This window comes from Sciurus vulgaris (genome assembly GCF_902686455.1).
Source record: "Sciurus vulgaris genome assembly, chromosome: 2".
NCBI classification, from domain to species: Eukaryota; Metazoa; Chordata; class Mammalia; order Rodentia; family Sciuridae; genus Sciurus; species Sciurus vulgaris.
The window spans coordinates 136,317,298-136,336,485 of record NC_136462.1 but is presented as its reverse complement, the minus strand read 5'-3'; the positions used below and the strand labels follow the sequence as shown (position 1 = coordinate 136,336,485).

Here is a 19,188-nt window from a genome sequence, read left to right as displayed (position 1 = left end):
ATTATCTCTATTATTGAGCATTTGGGTTGTTTCCACTTCTTAGATATTACAAATACTACTGCTGTGTTGAATGAAAGAAGTCAGGTAGATGGGAACACACACTGAGATTCCATTCTACTGGCTAAACCAGTCTATGATCCCATCTGTTCCCCACACTGGGATTGAATCCTAGGGATACTTTACCACTGAGCTGTATCCCCAGTGCCCTCCTATTTTTTTGAGACAGGGTCTCAGAAAGTTGCCCTGGCTGGCCACAAACTTGCAATGCTCCCTACTCAGCTCACTTAGTAACTAGGACTTGCGGGGCCAACCCACCCAACCTCACCACCTGCCTCAGTCTATGGATTTAAAGGGAGTGGTAGCATTTAGGAGGGGACAGGCAGAAAGCTTCTGAGTGCTAGTTATCTTTTTTTTCTTGATGTTGGTGCTGTGATAATGTGAATAGTATGTTTTTGAATTGGGCCCTTCCACACTTCAATTAAGATCTACTTAAGAACTGGGTGCAGTGGTGCATGTATGTAATCACAGCAACTTGGGAGGCTGAGGTAGGAGGATCACAGTTCAAGGCCGGCTTAGCAATTTAATTGAGGCTCTGAGCAACTTAGCAAGACTCTATATCAAAATAAAAAATAAGGGGCTGGGGCTGGGGTTTTGGCTCAGTGGTAGAGCGCTTGCCTAGCATGTGTGAGGCACCAGTTTGATCCTCAGCACCACATAAAAATAAACAAATAAAATAAAGATCTATCAACATTTAAAAAAAAATAAGGGGCTGGAGTTGTGGCTCAGTGGTAGAGCACTTGACTGGCACATGTGAGGCACTATGTTCGATCCTCGGCACCACATAAAAAATAAAATAAAGGTATTGTGTCCATCTACAAACTAAAAAAAATTTTTTTAAATAATAAAATAAAAAATAAAAAGGGTTGGAGATGTTGCTCAGTGGTTAAGCACCCTGGGTTTAATCCCTGGTATTAAAAAAAATTACTTAAGAAACTCAAAACTCACTTGGGAACATATTGAGCAATATATTTCCTTTTTTTATCCAGAAGCTGCTAAAGCCTTTTAGGAACTCTTTAGGAGGATAGGCAAGCTGAAGCTACTGCAGAGAGATGCTTGTCCCGGGTGCATTTTTCTTGGGTATTAATTAGAGGTTCAAATTTTTCTGCTAGACTACCATACTTTTGATTTGGTTCCTGAGCACCCCAAATTCACAATCTCCCTTAGTCTTTATCCCACCCTCAGAGCTGTTGGGATGACTTTTCTATCCTTGACTATGTACACTAAGTACAAATGATAGAAGAATTCATCCCTTCTTCTGTGGACTTCCTTTACCTAAGTAAGTAAATTATTAGCAGCAATGAGCAATTGGGTGAAGCAACCCTAGAAAGGTTGTTTCTTCTTTTCTTCTCTCTTTCTCTCTCTCTCTTTCTTTTTCCTCAGTTCTAGGAATCAAACCCAAGGCCTCGTGCATACTAGGCAAGCACTGAGCTACATCCCCAGCAAGATTATTTTTTAACTGCCCTAAATTCTGTTACATGGACACAAAGGTTTTTGTTTGGTACTGAGGATCAAATCCAGGGTTTCAGGCATGCTAGGAAAAATATTTGTTTCTACTCTCTTTCCCTCTCTCCATCCTGGACATCAGCTTTCTCAGAAAAACAAACAAATAAACAAATTTTCTTCATTACAAAATTCTGGATATAGCTGAATGAAAAGGCCCAGGCCAGTATTATTTCAACAGTCTCTGAATGATGGCTTTGGTGGAGCGTCTCCAAATAGCTAATGGCTTCAGGGGCTTTCTCTGTTAGGCATCTCTGCTTGGCTATTTGACAACTGGAGTATTGACTACATATGGTATATTTTATTTTATTAGAGTATATATTTTTACTATTTATTTTATTAGAGTATACATTTCCTACTGGCTGGAAATCTGACATTGATTTTGATCACACTGTCACACAAGGGCGTTTCTAAATTCAATGTCTTTTGGTAGACATGATATCTGTTTGGAAATCAGTTAAACACATTTAATCATACAACCAAATCTAGCATGGATTGGAATTTTCCTATTTATTGGAATTATCCTACAACATTTTTAAACCCCAAATGACTTCCAGTTCCTTGAAGTCACTCTAAGTCACTCCTTGCCTGCTCGTCTTCCCCATATCTGCCCTTAATGACCCTGAAACACTTGCAAGCTCACCACCCCCCACCTCCACCCATGATGATGCCCAGCACATCCTGCCAGGTAGCCGTCCCTACTTCAGGAGTTGGAAGCCACCGTAGACTGCCTAGTGTCCAATGCCCAGACATCTGGATGAACAGGTCCCTAAGTTGGCCATTTTAGCTCCCTCTTGCCCTTCTAGAGGATTTGAATAACTTGGCCTTTTGCCTCTCTCTCTGCACCTCCATTTTTCAGTCATTCTCACTCTTGAGGATAAAACAGCAACAGTCAACTTGCCACCTCGCTCCATTTCCCACACACCAAGTACACATCACAACTCAATCATCACGCCTTGTTTTGCTGAGCTCAGAGAAAACCTCAAAAAGAGAGCCATGGTGAAGTAATACAATGCATGGCAAAATTGGGGGAAGGGGGGAAAAAAGAGGATCAGAGAGGCACAAAGTAGACTGGCATTTATTATTACTGGAGGGGACAGTCTGAAACCACAACCTGAAGCCACACCCAGTTGCTCAGGCAACCTAATCCTCTGGCCCCTCGTGGCACGTTCTGCTCTCAATCTGTAAGTGGTAGTGCAGGAAAGTTACCTTCCTTAATTTTCCATAGTCATCAGAACCTTCATGATGGTAGAAATGTAATCTGGCTCAGAGAGGTCTCCAGGCTCTTTTCAGAGGTGCCTGACTTTGAGGACTTACATGGTGCTAGATGTTGGAGGCAAGGCACAGCATGTGGCAAAGTGGGACTGGGCATTAGAAGCCATGTAAAGAGACCCTTTTAAGGATTTTAAGGAAATGTCCTTGTTCCTGCTGCTTCCTCCCAGACCCCTTCGAATCTAGTAACTCTTTGCTTCTTATTCTACTTTATCTTTCCTGACATTCTTTTTTTTTTTTGCAACATTATAGTTTATATATTCATTCCTTTTTTAATACATGACATTAGGTTGTATTTTGACATATTATACATATATGGAGTACAACTTCCCTTTATTCTGGTTGTATGTAATATGGAATTACATTGGTCATGTATTCATATATGTACATAGGAAAGTAATGTCTGATTCATTCCACTATCATTCCTACTCCCATTCCCCCTCCCTTCCCTTCATTCCCCTTTGTCTAATCCAAAATACATCCATTTCCCCCTAACTACTCCCAACACTGTAGCATCTGCATATCAGAGAGAACATTTGACCTTTGGTTTTTTTGGGATTGGCTTATTTCACTTAACATAATAGTCTAGTTTCATCCATTTACTAGCAAATGCCATAATTTTGTTTCTTTTTATGATTGAGTAATATTCCATTGTGTATATATACATTTTCTTTTTCTATTCATCTGTTGACGAGTACCTAGGTTGGTTCCATAGCTTAGCTATTGTGAATTGAGCTGCTATAAACATTGATGTGACCACATCACTATAGTATGCTGATTTTAAGTCTTTTGGCTATATACCAAGGAGTGGGAGAGCTGGGTTAAGTGGTGGTTCCATTCCAAGTTTTCTGAGGAATTTCCACACTGCTTTCCAGAGTGGTTGCACCAGTTTGCAGTCCCTCTAGCAATGCGAGCGTGTACTCTTTTCCCCACATCCTTGCCAACATTTATTGTTACTTGTATTCTTGATAATGGCCATTCCGACTGGAGTGAGATGGAATCTCAGTGTGGTTTTAATTTGCATTTCTCTAACTGCTAGAGATGTTGAACATTTTTTTCATATGTTTGTTGACCATTCATATTTCTTCTTCTGTGAAGTGTCTGTTCACTTCCTTTGCCCATTTATAGATTGGATTATTATTTTTTTTTTTTTTGGTGTTAAGGTTTTTCTTGACATTCTTAGAAACACAGGTAACATTCTGTGGCTGACAGGTCCTTCCGTGAGCTTGTCCAAAGCCTCTCTGCCTAGATTCACTGGACAGGTCTATTTTTCCCTGGAACCTTGCCACCTTCCCAAGCCAGTCTCCATCCTTGGGATGCCACAGCCTTCTGGAGGTTTCTCTATCTAGGACAGCAATCATGGGACTAGGAACCAGGAGGCCTTGCTAGGAAACCTTCTCTCTGCTCCAGGCTGTCGCAACACCTCTTCTACTCCACCTAACACCGGGATTTTTTCTGGTCTGGGGCGCTGAGGGCAAAAGGCAGAAATCTGTGCTCTTGCTCTTGGGAAAGTCTCCCCGGTTCCACCACCCATGCTTAGATCCTTCTGTAATTCCCATAACTGAAGCACTGGAAAAGCTGAGGTCAAGACCCGAGTCTCTGCTTTTCCTCTTTTCTGCAATCATCCTTCCCTGAGTGACTAGGAAAGTCCAGCTGATGGGATTGGAAAGGGCCATTATTTTAAATATTATCCACTCTCCAAGGATCTCTGGGTCTCTTGTACCTCACTCATGTCTGATCAAATCACAGATAAAGACCAAGTTTCCACCGAATCCAATCATCGTTCCTGGTCTGGCGTCCTGACACTGTGTCCTGCTTTGCAAAGCTCAACCAAAATTACTTCTGAGTTTAGGTGTGGTCTGGGGTTATCTTTATACCATGGTCCTTCACTAACTTGACAAGAGAAGTTGTGATTGTTTGGAGATTTGCTGCCTCTCACTGACATCTCTGAGCTAAACCCCAATGTAGTCCCAGTGGAAAAACTGTGTCTAGGACCCAAGGCCTGATCCTTGTTACTCAGTGACTCATTCTGAATCATTCCCACACACTGAGCAAGTTGTTCAAAGCTCTGTGGCCTGATCTTGTTGCAAAACGTCAATGACACTTGCTTCCTCCCTTCCTGACAGTTATGTGGAGAGAATGAGTGAAATATCCATGCTACTGTCACTAGTAAACCAACAGTTTATTGGACTGAAAGCACTTTCCCATCTATTATCACATCTATCCAACCACTTGGTTTCAGGAAAAAAAATAACCCTCATGGATGGAACTGGAGAGCATCATGTTAAATGAAATAAGCCAGACTCAGAAAGTCAAGGGTCATGTTTTCTCTCATATGTGGAAGCTAGAAAGAAAAAAGGAAAAAAAAAAAAAAAAAAAAAAAAAGCAGTTGCGAAGAGGGACTTGGGAATCTCATGAAAACAGAAGGGAGACCAGTAGAGTAGAAGGTAGGGATGGGGGAGGGGAGGGATAGAAAGGAGGGGTGCTGGGGAATGAAATTGATCAAATTATGTTATGTGCATGAGCAAATATGTCACCATGAATTCCACTATTATGTGTAATTATAATGTATCAATAAAAAAGGAAAGAAAAATAACCTTCATGTAATATACAAATAGAAGAGGAAGATATTGTTATTTAATCCACTAAAAAATGCTCAAGTTCCTTTATCTTCCAGAATTCCATTTCCTAATATTTCCATTTTGATTGATTTTTTTTTCTTTAGCTATTTGCTCCCCAAGCACATCTAGGTTCTATTAACAAAGAAAAAACTCAAATCCGGGAGCAAAATTGTGTTTAGCTCCATGTGTTTTAACAACTTGAAAGGGATCTGCTGCAAGGAAGGAGGAATCTACTTCAGTGATATTGTCTTAGTCAAATTTGCTAGAATTAACAGGAGGTTAGCAGCAATGCCAAAGAAACCTCTAGTAGTAAGTTCCTTGAAAGACTTAGCCCATAGGCTGGGCATCCTCTTAACCTCCCTTCTACCTCTGTCTTCACACATCTTGCTTTTTAACCAACCTGTTCCTTTATTATGTAGCAACACCAGGAGGTCTAAAAATTCCCCTCTAGCTAAGAGCATTTCAACCTTTTTGATCCAAAAGGCAATTATTAAGTTCAAGATGGAGTTTCTCAAAATGACAGTATTACTTAAATAAGAAAATATTGTAATGAAACCCTATTTGATAAAGAAGATGCTTTCAGAATGACATACTTTTAATCTCTCAGCATCATCTTCCACCCACCCATACATTTTTTTCCCTTAATTTCATTTTCACAAGCTCTTCTTCTCTTGCAACAAATCTATATTGAGGTTCTCCTCCATGAAACACCAAATCTGGGACATGTTTGTGAGCAGAACAGACTTTTGACCTCCAAATGTGCTGTATAAGTTTCAGCTTCCTCTATTCCCTTCCAGTCCTTTTTTACACTCTTTCCAAACTCATTATTGGTTAGACATCCTTAGTCTAAAACTCTGAAATCTGAAATGCTATGTTTCATATCAGGTGTGTATGATACATAAATGAATATCATGTTTCAACTTGGGTCATTACATATATGTAAACACTACAAAATTGGGAAAGTCCAAAATTTGGAATACTGGTGCCAAGCATTTCAGATAAGGAATACTCAGACTGTACTTCATTGGCATTGGCCCTGATTTCTGAGGCCACCATGTTTTCATTTAGGAAGCTACCAGGACTCATATCCACAGTCAGAGATATGGGTCTTCTTGACTAGCCCTCCATGCTTATAATTTCTTTCCTTTCTCCCTGTTTATCATGGGATCTTGGTTGCGTTTGATTTTTTTAAAATTTTTTATCACTTCTTGTCCTATCAAAAGTTTTCTCTTAGTCCTTCTCTTAGTGGCAGCCCCTTTGCTGGCTGTCTCTTGCCAACCTTCAGCTATTTTTCTGGAGGTAACTTAGTAAGCAAAGCACTCCCTTTTCCCTGGGGGTTTCACTGGGCCTAGGGCCACCTAGGAAGGAATGCAAATTATCATCACTGCTCAAGAAAAATTTCTCAATATGAGATTGGAATGAAACAAAGTAAGTCTGCACCTCATTTTTATTCCCACTGAAGAAATGTAAATGTTTTTGAGAGTGAAGAATATTTGCATTGTCCCAATCACCTAATTTATTTGGATTCCACCTTCATTTGTGAAATAAAGGGTTCAGTGAAGCAAAATCAACAAATCCTTTGGAACTCATAAAAACAAGATAAATATTGTTATTCCAAAATATATTTTGATATATATTATCTCTTTATGATTCTGGCTAGGGGTAGGAGGGGAGAGATTGTCAGAAACCAGCCTTTTCCTGAATATAATAGCTATATTTCAGGGACTGTAGGTTTACAGGATTTTAGAGCCAGAAACAGTCTGTATCTGTTCCTGTTGCTGCATAACAAGCGACCTTAAAACAACAGATATTTTTATCTCCCAGTTTTGAAGGGTCAGGAATCCAAACATGGCTTAACTGGGTTGTTTTAGACCTCATGACTCTTTCATGATGTTGCAGTCAAGCTGTAGACCAAGGCAGTGATCATCTCAAGGACCACCTGGGGCTGATGGATCCACTTCTAAGCTCACAGTTCTGTGTTTTTCAAGGCAACTTTAGCTTTTCACTGCCTAGACCTCTCCAAAGAGTCACTCATGACATGATATCCATCTTTTTCCAGAGTGAATGATCTAAAAGAGAAAGGGAGGGATAAGAAGGAAGCCTTGGTCCCTTTTATAACCCAGAGTTGGAAGTGACATACTGTCTATCCCTGGTACAACAAGGGAGTGAACAACAGGAAGTAGAGATCATTTGGAGCCATCTTGGAGGTTGACCACCACAGAACCTGAGAGAATAATACTCTGACTTCCTCAATTACAGCTAAGGATGCTGAGGCCCAGAGAGGCTAAGTGAGTTGGCCAAGATCACACCACAGGTTAATTCCCAAACCTTGACTTGAACCCAGGCTTTCCATAGTTTCAGACGTTGCAATTTAGCAACTATATGTGTTTACCTTTTCAGTAAAAAGTCAAGGTCTGGATGAGGCACCATGAAGATTCTAGGATGAAGAATAAATCATGATCCCTGAGGTCACAGGAGAGGTATGAAATGGAATATGCTGAATGGGATTACCCAGTAGAATACAGCACATTTCAACAGAGAGTTACAGCTGAAGATCTCTGTGAATTCAAAGGCTGGGCGGATGTCCGCAGGCACCATCAGGGAAGGCTGTGTGGAGGCGCTCACATTTGACTTAGGCTACATTCAGTGTAGATGGATTTTGGCAGGAAAGGATGAATGAGGTGAGGTTAGTCTGAGAGTCCATGATTTGATGATACTATCTCCAAATCTAATTCTATAAAATTCAAATACAGCAGTGTTAATCCAAGGTTCAAGCTCCAAATCACCTCATCTATGATGACTGAAATTTGGAGCACTCTGGAAGGAGAACCCTGGCAGCTTTTCCAGAGCTCCAGTTGCCTTGGCTGCTGCTACTATTTTTACTGGTGGTGCTGATACTTTGTGATTGAGAAATTGAAATCAGCTTCCTGACCATGGCTATCTTATGTCGTCAAAGCAATTCCCAAGTACAATGAAAAATAAATGTTTAAAGCACCACTGATGAGTCAGTGTCTGCTCTTCTTAGAGAATCATTCTTGACCACTGATTCCCCTGCCTGTGAGTCAATGTGGGAGGTTTACTACTGAGGAGGTGGTAAGAGGTTAGAAAGGGTAGACCTGGGTTGGGGGCTGCATTGCCTTCAGGAAGGTGGCAATGGAGGGCAGCCAGCAGTTAGAGGATATGCTGAACCCCAACCATTCTCCAGGACATTTGGAAAACCCAAAGTGCTAATGAATGCCAGGGCAATGCCATTGATTAAAATGTAGCTGGTGTCATTTAGATGGACAGTTTTGAAATTATAAATCCAGACCCGATAATGAGTCACAATTTTAAGTGTGTCAGTTTAATACAGCATTAAAAAAAAGATTAAAAAGTTGGAGAGATAAGTCATGTTTTATGGAACTTTTGTTTTAGTTACTTGCACATGTGTGCAATGTACAATATATTTCTTCTTGATTTTGGCCATTGACAAAAAAGTTTGAAAGTCATGGATGGATGATGATTTTGCTCAGTGTGAAAGAAAAGCAGCAAATCCAATCAACCACATTGGTTGGATCCTCTGCTAAAAGCTAAGAGTTTATCAGTACACACTCATGTGCAGACACAGAGAAATAAATATAGATATGCACATACCCATGCTTTGTGTGTGCATGTGTGTATGCACGCATGTGTGTTGCCATCTTAACAACGTTAAGTCTTCCATTCCTTGAGCAGAGGATGTCTTCCATTGATTTAGATCTTTCTATAAAACCTTATTTTAACAATGATTTGTTCTCAGTGCTTAAGTCTTTCAGTTAAATTTATTCCTAAGTATGTATTCTTTTTCTTTTTGATGTCGCTGTAAATAGAATTGCTTCTTTTTTCCTTTTTCTTTGAGGAACCCTGGGCCTTGCACTTGTTAGTCTAGCACTCTCCCCCTGAGTTACATCCCAGCCTTGGGACTATTTCCTTAATTTCACTTTTGGATTGTTGGCTGCTAATGAGTAGAGTTTTGATATCATGTTGTTCAAATATGTTTGCCAAGACTTTCACAATCAATCAATTGGGACAAGATACAGAAGGGAGGGGAAGCAGGTGAAATGGGGGAAGCAGGTGAAGGGGTACATATGAAAGGCTTTGGAGAGGTTTGGTGGAAAGATTAACTAGAACTATTACTCTCCTTTTTCACTCTTTCAACTGACTTTTCCTAAGTGCCACTGATTCATTAAGATAGAAAAATGTTTGTCTCAGATCTATTGCTCAGCAACTTAAAGCAGGATGAGCATCAGAGGACCTACTTGACCGCTCTTTTTTTTTGTTTGTTTCTTCTTTTCTTTTGCTGTACTGAAGATTGAATCCAAGGTCTAGCACATGTTAGGCAAGCTCTGTACCACTGAATTACATCCCCAGTCCCAAGAATGTACAGTTTTAGAAAGTTTCCTAGTGATGCTACTGTTACTAAGTCCAGGGACAAAGTTTGACAACTACTGGCTTGCAGAGAGCAGATGGCAGCTTGTAAGTATCAGAAACAAGGTGAATATAATTACTGTAATGAGCTAAAAGCTTGGAATGGCAGTGTGTGTGTGTGTGTGTGTGTGTGTGTGTATTCTCCTAAGGGATCTACAAAGATGACTCATAGAACATAGTGTTCCTAGGGGGAAGATAAATGAGCTGCCCACAAAAACATCACTAAATATATATAACCAAGAACACCGCTATGTAAACTCATGATCCAGTTTTCCTATGGAAAATAATTGCCCAATGTACAGGCCTAAGTCACTTCTTAGACCCCAAACCCACCCATGGAAAAAGGACCGCTTTAACTCCATGGCAAGTGAATAGAGCTATGATCCCTGGTTCTTCCCCTAAAAGACTATAGTTACCTATCACAGGGAAACCAAAACACCCATTTCTTTTCAGAGTGGTTGGGCCTATCTTGGTCTGTGTTCTACCTAATAACACAGTACTTCAGAGTGAGAAGTTTTAAAGAAAAAAGGATTGTTTTGGCTCATCATTCTGGACAAAGGTTGAGGGACCACATTTGGTGATGGTCTTCTTGTTGGCAGAGTTCCAAGTTCCAAGATGTTACAGGATACCAAATGGTGAAAGATGGAGTGTGTGTATTCTGGTCTCTTCCTTTTCTCACAAACCACCAGTATTCGACCATAGGGTTGTGACCTTATCTAATCCTAATCCCTCCCAAAGGTCCCAACTCTAAGCACCATAGTTGGATTAAGTTCCTACCCTCTTAGTACCTCACAATAGTAATTAAACACCCACATGAGTTTTGGAGAGGACAAACCACCTTCAAACCCTAGCTGACATCTAATGCTAGATCCAAGTTGACACTGATACCCAGGGACCCAAAACACCATCACAGGCCCTTGTTAGGGTAGAGACAGATGGGGCTCATGTCAGAGCCCAGGCCCAGGACATAGTAGGTTCAGAAGAGCAGTCTGTGCAGTGAAGAGATGTTTGCTGAAGGACTGGTGGATGGCAATGAGGGAGGTAGCAGATACTGGTGGCAGGTCAGGAAAGGGTATATCCTCCTGTACTCTGCACCCTGAGTTTGTGAAGAAATAGGCCATGCCTCCCTCCTCTCCATGTTCCTGGGGCTCACCCAGCACCAGGCACAAAGCCAGTGTTTGAATGATCCCATCAGGAATGCCACCAATGAACTCCATGGAAAATATGCTTTTAGGGATAGTAAGGGCAAACGTGCTATTCTTCTTTGAAGGCAAATTATTCTTTTTTTAGTTCTTAGATTGAAGTGAGAGTCTGGTTCCTGTTGGGAAGATTAACCAGGGGGTGTTTCTTTGCCACTTGGGGCCCTTCCCAAGTTCATTTGTAATGTATATGACATGACTTTCCAAATTAAGAGAAGGAAGTTATGCAGCTAAAGTTACTGCACATTTTTTTCATATGACGAATGCTATTTTTTGCACCTTTTGAAACAGCAGCCTGTACCCCCAACAAACACCTGCTGTGCTCCTACAAAAAAGCAATAAACAAGTGATCTGCCCGCCTGAAATAGCCAGAAGAGCTATGATAAATGGTGAACACCCTGGGCTGTGAGCAAAAGTAGCTGGATTCAAATGGTTTTTGGAATGAGGTAGGGTGCAAAGATTTCTGTCCTGGGCATCTGATATTCTCATTTCATTTGGTTCATGGAGCAACCCTACAGAGTTTCACTTTATAGATGAGGAAAATGAATCTTGACAGTTCAAGGACTAGTCTGTCCTTCTTTTCCAGTTCACCTGACTGTGAATCCAGCTGAGTATGAGTCCTGTGTCTCTTCAGCATCTCTTCCAGGCCTTCCTGAGACAGACCTCTGGCCATCTCCCTCCATGTGACTACTGGCCTTTGAGACATCACTCATGAGAATGATCCACATTTGTTGAGTGTTGTGTACCCAACGCTGCTCTATGTGTTTCCCAACTTGTGATGGACAGTGGCAAAGTGGGGAAGGCCAGGGTCAGATTCTGGTTCTGCCACTTTCTACTTGTGTGGCCCTGGGCAAGCTGACAATTCTGTGGCTCTGTTTACTTATTGTTAAATAGAGCTGGTCATACTCCTTTCATAGGTTGCCGTTATGAGTTAATTCACTTAAAGAGTTCAGGATAGGGCTGGGGTTGTAGCTCAGTGGTAGAACACTTGCCTAGCACATGTGAGGCACTGGGTTTGATCCTCAGCACCATATAAAAATAAATGAATAAATAAAACAAATGTTAAAAAAAGAATGCTTAAAAAAAAAAAAAAAAGAGTTCAGGACAGTGGTACATGAAAGGACTATGCAAGGACTAACTCCCAGTATAGCCATTGGTTTTCTGTGTGGTCCTGGGCCAGCAGCATCACTTGAGAGCATGCCAATGTTCAGCCTTTCCCCAGGCTACTGACCTGGACACCTGCACAGGGGTCCCAGCAATCAACAGCCTCTACAGTGAGGCTAATGCATGCAGAAGTCTTTCAATACCTCTATAGAAGCTGATATTTTGTTCTCATTATGACATGAATAAGGAAAGGGGCTCAGAGAGGTTATTGTGCCCAATGCCATGCAGGTCTTAAGTGCCAGGACACAAAGCAGTTCAGTCCACTCTACACTGCTGAGCCCAGATCAACCCTTCCAGACACCCACTGCACTTCCTGTCCCCTACTTGCTTCATTTCCCACCTGGCCAAACCTATCAGGGCAGGAGTGTCTCTCAGTCCACAAACTTAGATGTGTGGAAATGCTAGCAGATTTATCATTTTTATATCTTAGCCTAATTTCTATTTGAAGCCCCTATTTCTACCATGGTGATGAAAACTCAATCTCTGTCAGTTCGAGGGTCGGACCCTCTTTCCTGAGGTGGCACCAAAATTGTTGAAGATGTATACAGGGCCATGGCACCAGAATCAGGAGCCTACTTGTTCCTCATGTCACCTGTCTGTGCTGGCATCCACTAGCTTTTTAGACGAGTCCTTGGTCTCCATTTACTAAGGCAGAGGCTGGGACATGAGCCACCAGGGACAGTGAAGCAGCTTGTCCCCTGCATAACATGCCTAAATGAGGGGGCGAGCAGGACTGCAGTCCTCCTGTGCTATACTCACAGTCTTGGATGGGGGTGCAGGGTCATTTTCAACCCAAAGAAGGGACACCTTCACCATCCACTCACCATACCAGGAACTGTTGACTCATTTGTCTGCCCAGAAGTGATGGCTTTTTCTGGTTTTCACAAAGGCATCTTAGAGCAGGCTGTGGCCCTGTTGGAGTGGCTCCCTCAGGTCTGCAGTTCCTCTGCCACTTCTTCGTGGTGCTGGGACTCCTGGCACCCTTATGCTAGGGCAGGCACCTGGGAAAGGCTCTCCTGGGCCAGGCTACAGCCCTTCCCCTCAAGTCTGCTGCTCTCTTAGAGGTACCCCTGGGAAGTAAGGCACAAGGCCTCTGTGCTTGGGGTGCACAATGGAATTAGAGTTTTGCTGTCTCCTTGCAGCTCCCCACACCAGAACCCAATAAGCTCTGTACCTTCATTCTCATTCCTCAGCACCCGCTCCCAAAGATTTTCTTGTCTCTAGCGGAACCCAACTCTCCCTGCTCTTCCATTGCTCTTCCTCAGAATTTTCTCTCCACCTTTTTTTCTAGTTGGAGGTACTCCTTAAGTCCCTAAGAGCGTGAACCTAAGATGCCAAAGTCAGTCAGAATTGTTCCTTTTGGCTTTCTGCCTGGGGCACAGCCTTCTCCTGAGCCAGAGCAGAAGTGAGTTGAATGGGAGGAAAGAGAGGGGACCATCCCCACTCCCATTATTCTTTATGTCTGGGAACCCAGTGAAGCCTGGCTCCACTGCTCCACATCCCCCAAGTAGGGAAAAGACCCGTTATTCCTATTTCCCCAGTCCAGCCCAGGGCCTAATGGACAAGGCTGGGTCTCCCCGCCCCGCGCAGCACTCCTCTTCTCGGGATTTCGAAAATACTGCCTGCAGATCCGCCTAGCTTCCCATTCGCTGCACCTCTTCCCCTAGTGGGGAACAGAGTCCCTTGCCTGGAGCGATCCTGGGGCGCTTCTGGGTTCTCCATCCTCCAGCGCCCCCTGCCGGGAGGTCGGCGCTGCTCCCAGGGAGCGGTCAATTTTACAACTGATCATGTGCTTCTACTGTTTACCTTCTGGTATCAGTAAGTGGGTTAAAATGTTAAACTCTTTTCTCTCCAATTCTGTGCTGTTCCTGAATTCTGATAATGGGGAGGGTAAATGGTTCTTGAGGTGTTTAGCCTGCCAAAGGGGATTATGGTTTAAAAAATCATTTAAACCATTGCCTTAACACAGTGGTGAACAATTCGTTTGATATTAGGTCAATTCTACTAAGAAAATATTTACAGATAATTTTTTTTCATTATTGAATCCATGGTAAAAAAATATATATCTCCTAATATATGTATATTTTTTACAGCTCAGATTACTCACTCTACAGAAGAATATCAATAAGAAATGAACAGCATTATGCTATTAATAAAAATGTATATTTCTCAATATGGTGGCAACATTAAGGCAAATTTCAAATTTTTATTACAAGCAATAATAAAATATATAATACTCCTTATCATAAACTCCATGTAGCAAATTCATTCTCCCAGAATGTTTTCACTACTTTTTGCAGGACTCTGGTGTTAAGTCATTCAGTGTTCACAAGTGATGAATGAGTGTAGCAGCACAATATGAATGTGAGTTAGTATTTTTGCTTACCTTATCAAGAAAGGTGAAATAACTTAGACACTTCATACATTCCTCATCATGAAAGAACTTATTTGCTGGCCTAGATAATAGGCCTGAAACACAGAAAGAATATTTCTCAAATTTTATGCTATGCACAATTCAACAGCTATAGACTAACACATTAGTAAGTTTAATCTGCATTGTTAACATATTCTTCACCACTTTCTTCAAACTAGACAATCCACAAAATAATAAATGAAGCTAGCAATAATGAATCATTTGCTGATTTCTGCAGAGCAAGTATTCAAGCTACCAACATGATATTGGTGAACATGGAGTTAGTAGCACACATTAAATAGCATTTGCCCTGTACATTTACAATGAGCATACAGAACTTTAAGAGCAGACAAAAAAGATGTAATCACAAAAAAGAAGTGATAGCTTTTGAATATTTTCTTCTTTTGTATAATTAAGTTTTTATCATTCAATTTTTAATAATGGCTGTGTTTAATAACTGGTTCGCCACATTCCTCAAAATAAAACAGCTGGCACTCACAAGCCAGTGGGAACTGCCTCCATCACACTCCAACAGGTTCCAGCAACTTCTGACTTCCACAGTGGGAGGGGCTGGCAGGAGTGTGAGGGCAGGAAAAGAGAAAGGTTGGTTTTTTCTTCTGTACCTTCCCAGGATGCACTCTGCAGCTCCTCCTTTTCCATGAGCCCTCTTCTAGAGAGTCAGGCTCCTGTAGGCTCACCAACACCCTAGGGTGTGATCTTTTGGCTTCCCATTCTTGCCGGTGCCTGGTACCCCTCTGTTCTATCCAACTCTTTGCATATAGCCCTCTTTTTCCATCCCATCAGCCATTCCCCTCCTTTTCAGTGTGCCTCTATTTTCTGCTTAGACTTGACTGTTCAAGTCTGCTCCAATGGGCACAACCTCATTTTTGTGAGGATTAAATATGACGCATCAGGATAGTATTTTGAAAAATTAACCAATGCACTTTTTTTTTCTCCTGCTATTTTCTGGTGTCCTATAATTCTTTTCCCAACTGAGCATCTGTACCCTGAACCAATCATTTCCTCAGGGACAGGATTTAAAGCAGAAATGAGGGGAAAGTTTTGAGTTTTAAAATGCAAGACCTTGAAGGGCATGGGACCAAAAAAAAAAAAAAAAGAAAAGAGAAAAAAAAAATCCTAGGAGTCAGAGCAAAGCATCCTGCTGTGAGACCCTTTGGTACCTAACAAGGTACTCCTACCCTGTAGAGCTGTGCCCTGCCAGCCAGGAGACAGGGACAATAGAACCCCTGGTGGCATGGGGAATAAAAGAGCTGAGAACAAACAGTTACAGCTGAGTTCAGGCAACTGTGTGAATGACCCCACAGTGTCTCCATGTCTCAGTACGGCCCAGGAAGTTCTGTAGTGATGATGTTACTGTGATGTCATTACTGTGCTTGTCGATGTGCACTTGAGTGAGTGGGAGAAGGGTAGACAATGATGGGGGTCCAGAGGCTCCTGCACTGTGCCTTGGTACTGGGGAAACCCGTGTTCCACCTCCACTTATCCTTAGCAGAAAGGGAGAGGGAATTCTTACCTGTAGGACAAAAATTTCTGCCACTGGTACAATGGGATCTCTGAATTGAGGTCTCCAGATAAACAAAGACTCACTTTTTGCCCCATTTGTGGTCAGAGACTCAAGCCTGTCACAAGGAAAGCCCTGGAGACCTTTTCAAGGTCTTCTTTGGACAACTGCCTTCTGCCCTTCTTTGGACAACTTGCTAACTGACTCACCTTTCCCTGCCCTCTACCTGCCAGGTGGAGCCCTGTGACCTGTGGGTGATTCTCTAGGTCTCCCCTGAACACTTTTGTCCCCACTCTGACCAAGGGCCCCTGTGTTTGATCTTTTATTGACACTCCTATTGGTTATTTTCATTTATTACTTAAATAACTGTCATGAAAGGTAATGAAATGCAAATATGCAAAAAATAGCTGTGGTTTCTATGGTAATTAAATTGAGTGCTTTCTTAAGGGCACATCGTTGAAGAAAACAAAAAAAAAAAAAAAAGAAAGAAAGAAAGAAAGAAAGAAAGAAAAGAAAACCTGCTGTCATATTAGGTGTGTGTTGGGCTATTGTAAAAGTTTGGGGAGACAATAGATGTTCAGAAAATTGTGTAATCAGAGCACTTCAAGGTCTCTTTTACTCCAATGGAATGAAACTGATATTGTGAAGTGCTATGTCCCATGAGGTAGTTAGTAGTTAGAGAAGAAAAACAGGACTCCAGTATTGAAGGAAAAAAGTCTTACTTGTACATCAAAATATTGGCAAATGGAGATATATTTATGTTTTAAGCCAAAAAAGAGTATAATGCACCATACATGAGTATATGTGTATAATATTCATTCTATCTATCTATCTATCATCTTCGTTACTTCCTGTGTTGGGAATGGAACCCAGGTTATCTATCTATCTTTCTATCTATCTATCTATCTATCTATCTATCTATCTATCTATCTATCTATCTATCTATCTATCTATCTATCTATCATCATCTTCGTTACTCACTTCCTGCTTTGGGAATGGAACCCAGGGCCTGCGCAAGCTAGTCAAGTGCTCTATCACTGAACCACATACCCATCCCCATTCCCCAAATTGTAGAAAATTAGAAAAACCTCCCGATCTTCAGAGCCTCGGATGAAAAGTCTTCTATAAATAATGAGTTTCACAGATACTCGGTCTGCCTCAGGGGCTACTTGTTTTACATCCATGAGAGCCTTTTGAGTTCCGTAGATAGGCGTGAGGCGCAGCAGGAAGGAGACCTATTTCGCATCCCTTCTCCGAGCCTTGCCCAGCGCGCCAGCCACCGCCAGCTGTAATCCGACGGCAGCAAAGATGACCAAGGGCCGAGGCTGGGCAGCTTTGTGGCTCCACGGTCATCTCGGCAGGGGGCGCTGTCCGGCCGCAATGGCTGTGCCTGGACGCGATCTGATTGGCTGGGGCCGTGGCCCGTGCCCACCGCTACCCTACCCGTCCGCTAAGTGCAGCAGTTCGCCAGCTCCCGCCCCAGTCTGCGGGCCTCCGAGGCGGCGGCTGGGCCGGAGCGGCGCGGCGGAGGGGACAAGATCAGGGCAGGAGGGAACCGGCCAGCCGGGAGAGACCCGCATACCCAGCAAGATGCTGTCCTGGCGGCTACAGACGGGGTCCGAGAAAGCTGAGCTGCAGGAGCTCAACGCCCGGCTCTACGAATATGTGTGCCGGGTGCGGGAATTGGAGCGCGAAAACCTGCTCCTGGAAGAGGAACTGCGCACCCGGCTTGGACAAGAGGACCTGCGGGCCGAGGGGCAGGCCCGCTTCGCCGAGGAGGCGCGCAGCTTGCGGCAGCAGTTGGACGAGCTGAGTTGGGCCACAGCACTGGCAGAAGGCGAGCGCGACGCTCTGAGACGCGAGTTGCGGGAGTTGCAGCTGCTGGCCACCGAAGCGAACGCCGCCCGCGGCCGCCTGGACGCCGAGCTGGGCGCTCAGCGGCGCGAGCTGCAGGAGGCACTTGGCGCGAGAGCCGCCCTTGAAGCGCTGTTGGGCCGACTTCAGGCTGAGCGCCGCGGCCTCGACGCGGCCCACGAGCGCGAAGTAAGGGAGCTGCGCTCACGCGCCTCCAGCCTGACCATGCACTACCGAGCCCGCGCCACCGGTCCTGCCGCGCCCCCGCCTCGTCTGCGGGAGGTACACGACAGCTACGCGCTGCTGGTGGCCGAGTCGTGGCGGGAGACAGTGCAGCTGTACGAGGACGAGGTGCGCGAGCTGGAGGAGGCGCTGCGGCGCGGCCAAGAGAGCCGGCGCGAAGCCGAAAAGGAAGCGCAACTGTGCGCTAAGGAGGCGGAGGTGCTGCAGCACGAGGCGCTCGAGCTAGAGCAACTACGCGCGCGACTGGAGGATGAGCTGCTACGGATGCGCGAGGAGTACGGGCTGCAAGTCGAGGAGCGTCAGGTCCGTGCCCGGAACGCCCCCCCCGCCCCCCCGCCTTCCTGTGGCCCCAGCTGGTCACCATGCTCACGGTGTGGGTGGGAGAGTAGGGTTCCCAGGAACCGCAGCCAGTTCACCCATGATCGGGTCGCGATGTCAAGGAAGACTAGGGCCTGCCCAAAGGGTGCCCGATACATTCCTTTGCCGCGGAGCCTTCAGGTCCAGCACCTCGCCAGTCTTGGAAGAAGAGTGCAGTCCATTGGTCCTTTAAGTCAGTAGTCTAGCTCGGGGTAACAGGTCCTGTGACTCGCCCAGTCCCCATCATCTTGTTAGGTTGTCAACCTCGGGGTATTTTTTTTTGGTTTTTGTTTTTGCCGTAGTGGCGATTAAACTGAGGGCCTGGCATATGCTAGGCAAGCGCTCTACCTCTGAGCTACATACCCAGCTCTATTTTTAATTTCCAGTCAGGGTCTTTCTAAGTCGCTCCTGCTGGCCACGAACTTGCAATCCTGCCTCAACCTCCCGAGTAGTAGGAATTGCAAGACGTTCACCATGGGGCACGACTTTAAATCTTGACGTGACGGGCACATCCTGACAACCTTCTTGGCTTTAGGT

General features: G+C 43.8%; 1 protein-coding gene and 1 long non-coding RNA gene across 3 annotated transcripts in view; one reads left to right on the top strand and one right to left on the bottom strand.

The window, feature by feature from the left end:
* Window positions 1-6,872: 6,872 nt before the first annotated feature.
* LOC306654986 overlaps window positions 6,873-19,188 on the bottom strand; it is a 12,699-nt gene continuing 383 nt past the window's right edge. Inside the window, exons 2-4 of the long non-coding RNA XR_013762150.1 lie at window positions 15,175-15,245; window positions 14,649-14,731; window positions 6,873-7,522 (exon numbers count right to left, since the gene is read on the bottom strand). This is a non-coding gene — a long non-coding RNA (uncharacterized lncRNA). The remainder of the gene's footprint in view (window positions 7,523-14,648; window positions 14,732-15,174; window positions 15,246-19,188) is intronic.
* SYNM (synemin) overlaps window positions 17,661-19,188 on the top strand; it is a 25,559-nt gene continuing 24,031 nt past the window's right edge. The window contains exon 1 of one of the 2 annotated variants that reach the window (XM_079129073.1): window positions 17,661-18,597. In XM_079129073.1, the coding sequence (XP_078985199.1) occupies window positions 17,788-18,597 (810 nt within the window). In that variant the 5' untranslated portion in view covers window positions 17,661-17,787. The remainder of the gene's footprint in view (window positions 18,598-19,188) is intronic. The other variant, XM_079129074.1, reaches the window with a different exon arrangement.